This window comes from Zonotrichia albicollis, chromosome 12, assembly GCF_047830755.1.
Source record: "Zonotrichia albicollis isolate bZonAlb1 chromosome 12, bZonAlb1.hap1, whole genome shotgun sequence".
NCBI lineage: Eukaryota > Metazoa > Chordata > Aves > Passeriformes > Passerellidae > Zonotrichia > Zonotrichia albicollis.
This window is the reverse complement of record NC_133830.1, coordinates 17952688-17964528: the sequence shown is the minus strand read 5'-3', so window position 1 is coordinate 17964528 and position 11841 is coordinate 17952688. Positions and strand designations below refer to the sequence as shown.

Here is an 11841-nt window from a genome sequence, read left to right as displayed (position 1 = left end):
CCATGGATGGCCCCAGGAGCGGGGGCTGAACCTCTTGGCATTTCCTCAGAATCCTGATTGCCAAGGGAATGACACTGAAATCCAGACTGAGCATGACCTAAAGGTGTTGAGGAGCCTGAAATCCAGGCTGAGCACAACCTAAAGCTTCTCAGGAGTCTGAAATCCAGGTCAAACAAAACCTAAAGGTTTTCAGGAGTCTGAAATCCAGGCTGAGCACAACCTAAAGGTTCTCAGGAGTCCCAAATCCAGGCCCAGAACAACCTAAAGGTTCTTAGATTCTCTCAGGTTCTCATTTCTTGGCCTGAATCCATGCCCAGCACAACCTAAAGGTTCTCAGGTGTCTTAAGTCCAGGCTGAGCACAACCTAAATGTTCTCAGGAGTCTGAAATCCAGGTCAAACACAACCTAAAGGTTCTCAGGAATTCCAAAATCAAGGCCAAACATAACCTAAAGGTTCTCAGGTTCTCTCAGGTTCTCATTTCTTGGCCTGAAATCCAGGCCCAGCACAACATAAAGGTGTTCAGGAATCTGAAATCCAGGCTGAGGACAACCTAAAGGTTTTCAGGTGTCCTGAAATTCAGGCCCAGAACAACCTGAAGATTCTCAGGAGTCCTGAAATTCAGGCCAAACACAACCTAAAGGTTCTCAGGTTCTCTCAGGTTCTCATTTCTTGGCCTGAAATCCAGGCCCAGCAAAACCTAAAAGTGCTCAGGAGCCTTAAATCCAGGCCAAACACAACATAAATGTTCTCAGGAGTGCTGAAATCAGGTCAAACACAACCCAAAGATGCATCTCCCTTCACTGATCCGAAAATATCTTCACATTCTCCTTGGGAGTTACCATAACCCACCCCAGGACCCACGTGTGGCTTTGGGGCCTTGGTTCTGCAGCCTGGGTTGGTGGAGAGAAAGCCTAAATCACAAATATTGTTAAAAATAGTCCTGACTTGTTGGGACTTCCAAAAATGTGAATTCCTAGATTTTGGAGTGTCAATGTCAATTCAGTTTTTTCATTGTATATAAATCAATCTGTGGTTTCAATTCTGGAACATTTCTCTCCCAGTTTTCCCATGGGACTGAGTTTTGGCTCCCACTGAGGGAGGCACAAAATGATGGTTCTGTGCCTTTCTAAATCCAGGTTTCTTCCAAATGTTCTGCCCCAAATACCTCACAATGGAGATATGCAAACAAGACTTCGAGGATTTGAAGTCCTCTGCTAGGTTTCCACCTTGCCACACACAAAATAAACCTCTACAAAAATAAGATAAAGTAAAAATGAAATGGCTCTATTAGATTTAATGAAGTGACTCGAGACAAAGCAGTTCCATAAAAATGCTTTTTTTTAAGAAGTAACAGCAAGAGCTCAGAGAAGTGCTGACTGCAGGTACAGTTCTAGCCAATATTAAGATATATTTAGTGATTTCTAGGGAAATATTTCCTTGGGAGAAGGTCAGGAGCCATTTCTGTTGCTTACAACTCCAGGTGCTGTGTCTGAGCTCTGGTGGGTTGGAGTTGCAGAGAAGGCAGCAGGTTTTATGACATTTCTTCTGGGCTGTCTCTGGTCTTTGTCCCCAGATCCTGTGCAGTGCAGGATGCTGTTCCTCCACAGGTTTCTCACACAACCATCAAATAACAAAAACAAGCCAAGAAAAAATTTGTCCAGAACAAATAACCATGTTTGGAATATTATCAGGTAAAAAAACCACATCCTTAGACAAAGTTTAGGAGTTTTCATACTGGGGCGTCTGCACACCTCCTGGAACAACCATCCAGCAGCTGGATCCACGTACAAAACCACATTATTTAAAGCCAGGGAGTCACTCCAGAGCAAGGCCTGACTGACACACCCAGCACTGCTCCCTCTGTGACAGGAGCCCTGTGTGGGTCCCCTCCTGCACCACACAGAAATGACCTCCTGGGGCTCCTCCATGCATAAACGACATCACCCCAACCTCCTGCTAAAGAAATCCCTGCTCTGACTTCAAACTCCATCCCAGCTGGGCAGAGGAAGCAGTGCTTGGTCTGAGGGACCTGGGAAGGACCTCGAAGAGGAATCAGAATTGCAAGGATCATCCAGCCCAGCTGCTGGCCCTGCACAGGACACCCCAAAGCCCACCCTGTGCCAGCAGAGGAGCTGGGTAGGGCTGCACTGTAGGATCCTGGATTCCTGTGGAGGGGAATGAGTTGTGCAGACAGAGAGAGCCCTAAAGCTGGTCCTAAACCTGTTCTTTTCCCCTCAGGACACCTCCAGCTCTGTGAAATAAATTGATCTGTTGGAGGAGCTCACACAGACACAGGTCACTCCAGGGAGTGGGAAGTGCTGGCCAAAATTCAGGAGCAGCCACTCACGGGGGAAAATGGAAAATGTTTGGGGACACATCCTGGCAGAGACCAGGAACTTACAGCAGCAAAATTCAGAGCCCTTCTGAACCAGCCTCTATCCAGTCTTCAGGAAAACAGTGGCTCAGGATGGGCCCATTCCACATTTCCAGCCCTGCTGAAGCCAGTGGAGGGTGGAGGGAAGGAGATGGGAGCAGCTGAGGCGCTGTCAGCATCACCAAACTCGCCCTGAAAGGAGATTTCTTCCCAAGCAAACCACAGGACAGGCTGCTCCCCTTTATATACACACATGGACAACTGAAATGGGCTGAAATGCTTACAGGTTAGAAGGTCTATACAACATCACACCTGCCACAAATCAAAGTAGAAAAGTTTTACAGCACATTATACAAGGTCCCTCTAAAAGTCTAAAAAAAAAACATTGACTGGAATCACCATATTACAAGAAGTCATCACTAACAGACCATATAATACTATTTCTTTTTCTTTTACAGAATCATTATGGATAGAGTAATTTAAAAAAATCACTTTTTAAACAAGTATACAATTTTCACTTTAAAATTAACTGGTTAATAAAATTCTGTGCAAAACAAGCCAGCCTCTATAATTAAGTGAATTTATTTATTTCTTTATACAAAAAAAATAAAACAAGGAAAAAAAAGTTCTTTCAGAAATGTGTCTCCTTTTCTGTGATGGTGGAAATGGTGCCATCTCCTTTCAGTTTGGCATCGCAGTCATTTATTGCTGCAATGTAGGCTCCTCCTCCAAGCTTGCCCCGCATTTTCAGGTCTGAGCTAGGTGTAATCAGCTTCCTGAATTTCTAGAAAATTGGAGAAATTGGAAATCATTATGTTTTCCTTGGTCACAGACACACCTCTCTTTAATAGATCCATTAGAAAAGGATTTTCTCCTGCTTTTCTCTTTTATTTCCCTCAGACCTGCAGGCTGCACAATTCTGGATAAATCCAGACCAAAGAAGGCAAAGCTCAAACCAAAGTGAATTTTTATGTTGATTTAATCATCCCCTTTCATGAAGGCTCTCAGCACTGTGTCTGTTCTACAGGTACATTTTGTTTCTCATTTTGTCATCCCTGATGTCCACTGGAAAAAGCAAATAAACCAGAGACAGCCAAGGTGTATTGAGCTGTGATAGAGCAAAATCTGCTTTCACTTTTCTAGCAATGACATCCACGGCAAGGTTGCTGCTCACAGCAGGAAGTTGGCTCCTCAAGAAGCTCCCAGCTGTGATTCAAAGAATCCTCTTGTCATCCTGGCAGGGAAAAGATAACGACCTGTCTGCAGTGCTGCAGCTCCAGCAAAGTCTGCTCACCGGCAGGGACAGGTGAATTGAGGAGATATTTAGTGTTTAGATTTGTGCAGACTTCCTTTTTTGACTCTCTGAGACAACTAAATCATGGACAATTCAGTTTTAGTTTATCTATCCAGTAAAGATTTCCTAGGCAGTCTCCAGGCTGTGTTTAAGCAGCTGAACAGAGTCTGCAATTTGGATAAAGTGAGGCTTTTCTGCAATGTTGGAATCCCAAATGGCTGAAAAACATTTTTATTTTTGTTTCTCCCAGTATTGCTTCCTTCACTGCCTTTCTTTGGATAGAGCTCCCACTGAAACGATCAACTTCCAAACTTAAATTTGATAATAACCTCAGCCTAGACCTGAGCTAACCTGACACCAAATGTCAGAAAATTCCAGTGAATCTCTTTAATTGCCTGAGTTTCTCACTTAGAGAAGTGAAATTAGGAAAACTGCCCAGAAAATGGGAATGTGGGCAGCCCTGCTCCTGGAGAAAATCCTGGCAGCACAAATGAAAACCATGGAAAAAGGGAATGGTTGATACAAACCTGGAGGGATTGAGTGATAGGCAGTCTCCAGGTTGCATTTAAACAGCTGAACAGAGTCTTTGCAATATGGACAAAATGAGGCTTTTCTGCAATGTTAGAATTCCAAATAGCTGATAAAGGTTTGTAGTTTTGTTTCTTCCACTATTGTTTCCTTCACTGCCTTTCTTTGGAGCTTCCACAGAAACGAGCAACTTCCAAACTTAAATTTAATAATAACCTCAGCCTAGACCTGAGCTAACCTGACACCAAATCACTGGATCTCTTTATTTGCCTGAGCTTCTCATTTAGAGAACTGAAATTAGGAAAACTCTCCAGAAAATGGGAAAGTGGGCAGCCCAGCTCCTGGAGAAAATCCTGGCAGCACAAATGAAAACCATGGAAAAAGGGAATGGTTGGTACAAACCTGGAGGGATTGAGTGATAGGCAGTCTCCAGGTTGCATTTAACCAGCTGAACAGAGTCTTTGCAATATGGACAAAATGAGGCTTTTCTGCAATGTTAGAATCCCAAATAGCTGAAAAAGTTTTGTATTTTTGTTTTTTCCACTATTGCTTCCTTCACTGCCTTTCTTTGGAGCTTCCACAGAAACGAGCATCTTCCAAGCTTAAATTTGATAATAACCTCAGCCTAGACCTGAGCTAACCTGACACCAACCGTAAGAAATTCCACCAAATCTCTTTATTTGCCTGAGCTTCTCATTTAGAGAACTGAAATTAGGAAAACTCTGCAGAAAATGGGAATGTGGGCAGCCCAGGTCTTGGAGAAAATCCGGGCAATACAAACAAAAATCATGGAAAAAGGGAATGGCTGGTACAAACCTTGAGGGATCTGAGTGATGTTACAGACATTTTAAGCTACAAATTGTGCTGGGACAGAGCACCTTAAATTGGTTAGTTTACCACTGGCAGCAAAAAACCCAACAGGAGTTGAGAATAAAGCAGAGAAAGTTCAGAATTCTCTTTCCAGCAGCGGCTGAGAGCCCTAAGGCAGGGAACAGGGATGTGGCACTGCTGTTCTGATCAAAGGATGCAGGTGAGTGGTGGAACTCAGGACATCCCTCTGGCTGTCCTGAATGGCTCAAACCCCTGCCAGGGGGCTCAGAGACCCTGGCACAGAGCCCAAGACCCCTGTGCCTTTGATCCTGACCCATGGAAAAAATTACCAACCTTATATGAGGATCTGCAAGCCACGAAAGTCTAAGTAGAATGATAGTTAGTTTTTCATGGGGTGAAAAATAGATTTTGGGGTTTTTAGAATGGGGGTTCAGGAGGCAAGATGGAAGAATCTGGGTGTGTCCAGTCTTCTTCTTCTTCTTCTTGGCCTCCATCTTCTGGGTGATGTTGGCACTTTTGGATTGGTTTAAGGTAGAAACTCACTGTCTGACATAGGTGATAGGTATTGGGAAGTTATTGTAAATAGTGTACACATAGTTTTTTAGTATAAAAAGACAACACCACCCTGAGGGTGGTCAATGTGCCTCTGTCTGACCTGCTGAACAGACATCAGCAGCTCAGAGAAAGAATTTTATAGATAAGAAACAATCAAAAACCTTGAGAATGAGAAATGAAGAGCTCTGACTCCTTCTTTGACTGCCAGGCTGGAAAAAGAGACTTTCTAACACATCTCAGAGTCACTTTGACCAGCAGAACTCCCGAGAGGTGAGGAGTCCCCCTGCTTCCCAGCTCTTTTTGCAGCATCACTGCTCAGCAGCTCTCTCTCACCTCCATGAAGGTGCCCTCTGTCTTCCAGAGCTTGATGCAGATCCACAGCGGGATGCAGACCATGGAGGAGAGTGCCATCATCCAGCCGATGCCGTAGCCCCAGTCAGGGTAGATGTACACATTGTTGTACTTCAGGGGCTTGTATTTCACCAGGAAAAAGATGAAGATTCCCTGAAACAAGCAGGGATGTGTTGTCAGAGGTATCTGGGCAAAGCCTGTGTGTGTAACAAGGATTTGGCTGAGTGTTTAGGCCAGGCCAGGCTCCCTGAGGAGGGAGAGCAGAGGGACGCTCTTCACTCACAGCAAAAAACCCACCAGCAACATCCTCTTTCCTGTACAGCTTAAATAACACATCTCAGAGGCTCCTGCAGGAACGAGCAACCTTTCAAGTTTAATCCTATTTACCTCTTGATGACAATAAACCCAGCACTTTGATGGCAAACAGCACCTGGGCAGGAAAGATTAAGTTTTGCTACAGTGAACCAGCTGTGATTAAATAACATGAGCTGGGTTCTCTCCAACCTGTCAGGATGAAAAATGAAAGCCAAAATTTTTGAAGTTGCTTTAATCCACTGTGTGTATCTGCAGTTCCAATGCTTTCATCCTGCCAAAAACCCTAAAAAAATCTGTCTCCATTTCTAATCAAGCAGCTTGGACCATTTCAATGTATGAAATAGAGAAAAGCTACCATGTAATTTTCCCCAAAGTGGTGAAACGAGTGCAAATGGTATGGAGGCCATTTCAGATTTGGTGCAAATGGGTCAGAAATTTTCCTAACTTTGCAAATGGGAGCCTGGATCTCGAGGTGCCCCAGCTGCTGTGGTTTGCAGCTGCCATCGCTGGAGTGTTGCACAGCTGGAAGGGGTTTTGGCATCTCAGCCTCAATTTTAAGGGCAATCAGCTCATGCTGGTTTTTTGTCTTTGTCCCTGTGACGCTGCCACAGCTCTGCAGAGCTGGCACCAGCTTCCTTCCCCTCCTTCATGCCCATGGGATGGGCTTTTGGCCTCTCCTGCTACTTTTAAAAGTAAAAAATGTCTTTTCTCCTTTGGAAAACATCCACTCTCCCCCAAAGAGAGAGGAGAAGAGAGGAGAAAGCAGCAAAGGACCTAGCACAAGTCTGGAGGAGCTTGGGCTGTGTGTTGGCACACAAAGTGCACCAAGTACAGAGAAAAACATCTCTCTTGTTCTGGCAAATCTTCATTTAGGGCCCTGGCATTACTTGTGTTCCTTTGATTGTACATACTAAGGTTTTTCACTGAATATTTAACAATTTTACAGATATTTAACAATTTTACTGATCCTACAGGGTGTTTTTTATTTGCAATACATCCTATAAATCAACAGAGGCGTTTCTCTCAAGTATTAGCAGCAGCAAAAATAGAAAAAAGATTTACAGAACCCCCTCTTTATATCTGAAACAAGTGTTTTGGACATTCTGTACTTACTGCACAAATACCTGGAGTTAGGACCATCCAGCACCACTTAATCAACGACACAGGTTTGTACCCAATCATGTCTTCAATGTTCTCATAAAAGCGATTGCTGCCTGCCCAAAACCAAAGGAAAAGCAGATGTAGAGTGCACATGGAAGGGGCTGTCCAGGTCAGGATTTAAAGCAGGGAAAGACAGACAGGGGAAGGCTGAAGCTGCTCCTCTTTCCCTGGAAAACTCCTCCCTCCCATCTGCACTAAGGGGTTGATCTACAATTCCTGCTGCTATAAAACTTCTGCTGCTATAAAACTTTTATTTCATACAGATCATTGTATCATTTATCAGAGAGGGAGGTTTCATTAGTGTGGCACAAGCTGTCGCAAAAATATGAACATTTCATTTAGTCCTACTCTCCTTTTTCCTCCACACCTTGAGTTTTGCTTTCCTTCAAAGCAAATATAAACCTAATATATTCTGCTTAGTTGGTTTATTCTCTTTGTTGTGGGATCAGGGTGTAAACAACCCCAGCCAAGAGTATTTATTTTATATATAAATATAATTTATATATGTAAATATATTTAGGTGCTCATGTGTGAAGCCAGGGATAACTGGGCACGTGTGATCTGCAGTTCTGTGGTGCTTTACAAAGAGAAATTTTCCTGTGCATCTTTGTGGAGAAAAAGGCATTTATGATTCTTTTTGGGGGAATGGGAATGTGGAAGGTCCTATTCCATAAAGGTATAAGGTTGTCACTTTGTTTTTATGCAAATAGAAAACTTTGATAAGAAAAACGGCAATTTTCATCACTCACCATACACCCAGCCTATGCAGACACACTCAAATATGGCCACAAAGAGCAGGCACATCCCACTGGCTGCATAGGAGTCAAAGAGCTGGAACACATACATCCCACCCTGGAAGAGAAAATAGCAAAAGGGGAAAAAAATTTGGGTTGGCACCAGTAGGAATATTTAATAGCAAATCTCTTTTAATTACACTGTCAAGCTGTTGGCTCCCTGGCAAGCTTCCTATTCAAGTTGGTTCCTTCTTGAACAAAGAATTTTAATTTCTTGGTTTGTTTTTTTACTCTGCACTTCTTTAAGGATGGTAAATCTGGAGTGGAGAGAAGTAAATTTGATTTTTTTTTTTCCAAAAATGCTCTCCCACCTCCCTGCTTTTACCTCTTGTTTTTTATCACATCAAGCTGTAGATATTCCCAGGTGATTCTGACCTCCAGATCCTGGTTCTGTGTCTGTGTTATTAATATGTAAAATAATTAATTAAAATGTGGGGAAAGAAGGTAAAATCTGTTGCTACAAAAATCCCTCTCTGATGGTGTAGGGACTAAAAATTGAGTAAAGTGACCTAAAAAGTGTGAATGCAGCTCACAGACTTGAAGCCACATGAGTGAAACAAGTCTTTATTATTTGTCACAAAGGAAAAGAAATAAGAATTATCCAATCAATAACATTAGGGTTCAAATAATTAAAGTTTTATGGATAATATTATGCTTTTTATGTAAGACATAATTAAAATTATATACATAATATTACACTTTTTATGTGAGACACAATAATTTATCACATCTGTATTTAATATTGAAATAATGAGGAGCAGGAGTTCACAAGAGAGCATTTCAAAGGAAAGGAATTCCAAAGAAGGAAAGGGGGGCTTGAGATGAGCTCCTCAGTTGGGATGTAATGGTTTTTGGGGAGCTCATGAGATCCATTGCATCTCAGACAACTTTCTGCAGATGGAAGATTTTTAGGATTTTTAGAATCCTAAAAATAGGAAAAAAAATGAAATTTCTACAGCAAAATCATCATGGTGAGGCTCAGCAAATACCTGAGCAAAATGCAAATTTAGAAATCAACCAACTAAGACAATACAAGGTGAGGAGAACAAAACCCCTGCGTGGATATTCCTGCAGTTTGAACAACTTGCTTCCCTTGTGCTCCTCAGGTTTATATTTCTTTACATTTCTTTTCTTATATTTCTTAGTATATCTTAATATCTCTCAGTGCTCTGATCAGCATGTGCCCTGTGGAGGGGTTATTCCAAGATTTCCCATTTTGCATAGCAAAGATGATTTATTTCACTGAGAATAAGAATGACTTACAGGTAAATATAAAGTCAATAAGAATATAAAATTTCTGTTCAATGCATTATTTCACACAGAGCATCATATCTCTTATCAGAGAGGGAGATTTAATTAGTGTAATTAAATATTAATGTTGCAAATTCCAGATTACTCCAAGTTGGAAGGGACACAAAATTTCTGCTCAGAGATTGGCAGCACTGATTGATATGGCTGATGATCTGGAAACCAAAGATGGTTTGATTTTCTCTTTTCACTTCATCTTAATTGTTCTTTCCATCCAAAATGTGGCTGTTCCTGCCCAGGGCAAGCAAGCAGAAGCCATGATCAGTGTGTCAGTCAGCTGCACTGATTGACATGGCCTGCTGATCCGGAAACCAAAGATGGTTTGATTTTTCCTTTCACTTTACTTCATCTTCTTTATTGCTCTTTCCACCCAAAGTGTGGTTGTTCCTGCCCAGGGTGAGCAAGCAGGAGCCACAATCAGTGTATGTGGCTGGCTGGTGCAAAGCAGATGGAATTTCCTTGGCTGGGCTGTGTATTTCTGATTGAAACATCTTCTGAGCTCAGCTGATAAAACAAAGCTACTTTTCCAATTTCAGATGTTACACAGGAGCTGAGAGCAGCCTCTCAAGTATTTTGTGGCCACATTCCTGTCTGTGGCAAAGGTTCTTGTGCTTTATCTGTGGTGGTAAGAACCACAAGTTCTTTCTCTCTGAGCAGTTCAGGACAAGCAGGGGAGAAAGTGGGGGAGAAGGGAGAAAGTGATGCATTCATTGATATCAGAAGGCTAATTAATTACTTTATTGTCACCATATTTTCCGAAAAATCCATTTTGCCAGGATTTTTTCCTGAGAAGGCCTCAGAGGAAAAGAAAATCAAAAATTATCTGCTGCTGTGGAATGCAACAGGTGCATCTGTGATTGGTCTGTGTTGGTTGTTTCTAATTAATGGTCAATCACAGTCAGCTGCCTCTGAAAGTCACAAGATTTTATTATCATTCCTTTCTATTCCTTGCTAGCCTTCTGATGAAATCCTTTCTCCTATTCTTTTAGTATAGTTTTAACACATTGTTTTCTTTTAATACAATATATATCATAAAATAATAAATCAGCCTTCTGAAACATGGAGTCAGATCCTCATCACTTCCCTCATCCTGGGACCCTGCGAACACCACCACACTTTATTGTATTATATTATATTATTCTAAATTATATTATACTGTATCTGAACTGAATCTGCACAAGCACCCAGCTCAGCTGCACAGAATATTGTGATTGTGAGCCAACAGTCCCAACACACACCTTTGGCCCTGAGAGGCCAAGGAAACAAACCCCCATCACTTTGGGTGAACAACCTCCACATTGCATTCTGCTTTGGCACAGCACAGACACAGCAAACGAGATAAGAATTGTTTTGATCATTCTTTTCTCTGCTTCTCTCGGGTTCAGAGGGTGTGAACCCCTCAGAGCTCTCACCTCAGTTAGCATGATGAGGCCGAGGAAGTAGGAGACGACGGAGAGGCCGAGGATGAGCAGCTCCCTCCTGTAGCCCCTGCGGAACACCTTGGGGTACATGTCCACCACGGCTGTCACAATGCTTTCCACACACACAAACTGCAACAGACAACAGCAAAGATCCACTCAAAACTGTCTCCTCGGCTGCTGCCATGCATTTGCCACCTAACACTTTAAATATCCTGCTGTGTTTTCATCACACTGGGTGGGTGATCCCTGGGGATGCTCCATAAGCAGAAGCTCAAGCTGAGAGGAACATCTCCAAATGAAAAAGTCCAAAGTTATGGATTTCCACCAAATTCAAACAGTTGGATTCTCTAATATTATCCCAGACTGCATTTACCCTGTAGCAGGTGGACTAAATGAAAATTAAACCTTTCAAATGTGGCTTGAATGGGAATAAATATTGTACAAAGCCTTCATTGGGATCATGTCACTCCAGACACTTTTGCCAGTTTTGCCATGAATCCTCCAACCTGCTAAAGGAGCAGCAGTGTTTGGGGGAAGTTCTCTCCATTTACCAGAAGAGAGAATTTCCCCAGAGCTGTTGAATGCCCAAGCCAGGTACCTCTAACAAAATTCAGTGTCTTTAAACATCAAAAAAACAAAAGCCCTGAGCTTCTGAGTCAGGGCTCTGGAACAAGGTTTCTAAAACAGACTAATTCTAACCAAGTCAGATATCTATGAAAAGTCAAAAAATATTGTGCTCTTCTTAGGCAATGGAAATGGAATCAGAACAACCTATTGGTTACCAGCAACATATTCCTAAAACTTATTCCCTCATAAAGAACTATTCCCATTAATCATCATATAGATATTAACACTCATTAAAATAGATGCCCTTTTAGTATCACCACCTGGAAATTTACAACATATAT

At 42.2% G+C, this 11841-nt stretch overlaps 1 protein-coding gene across 1 annotated transcript in view; it reads right to left on the bottom strand.

Annotated features, from left to right (window-relative positions):
* Nucleotides 1-1264: 1264 nt before the first annotated feature.
* SLC6A11 (solute carrier family 6 member 11) overlaps nt 1265-11841 on the bottom strand; it is a 109667-nt gene continuing 99090 nt past the window's right edge. The window contains exons 10-14 of the mRNA XM_074550121.1: nt 10925-11062; nt 8160-8262; nt 7363-7463; nt 5917-6087; nt 1265-3159 (exon numbers count right to left, since the gene is read on the bottom strand). Of these exons, the coding sequence (XP_074406222.1) occupies nt 3007-3159; nt 5917-6087; nt 7363-7463; nt 8160-8262; nt 10925-11062 (666 nt within the window). The 3' untranslated portion in view covers nt 1265-3006. The remainder of the gene's footprint in view (nt 3160-5916; nt 6088-7362; nt 7464-8159; nt 8263-10924; nt 11063-11841) is intronic.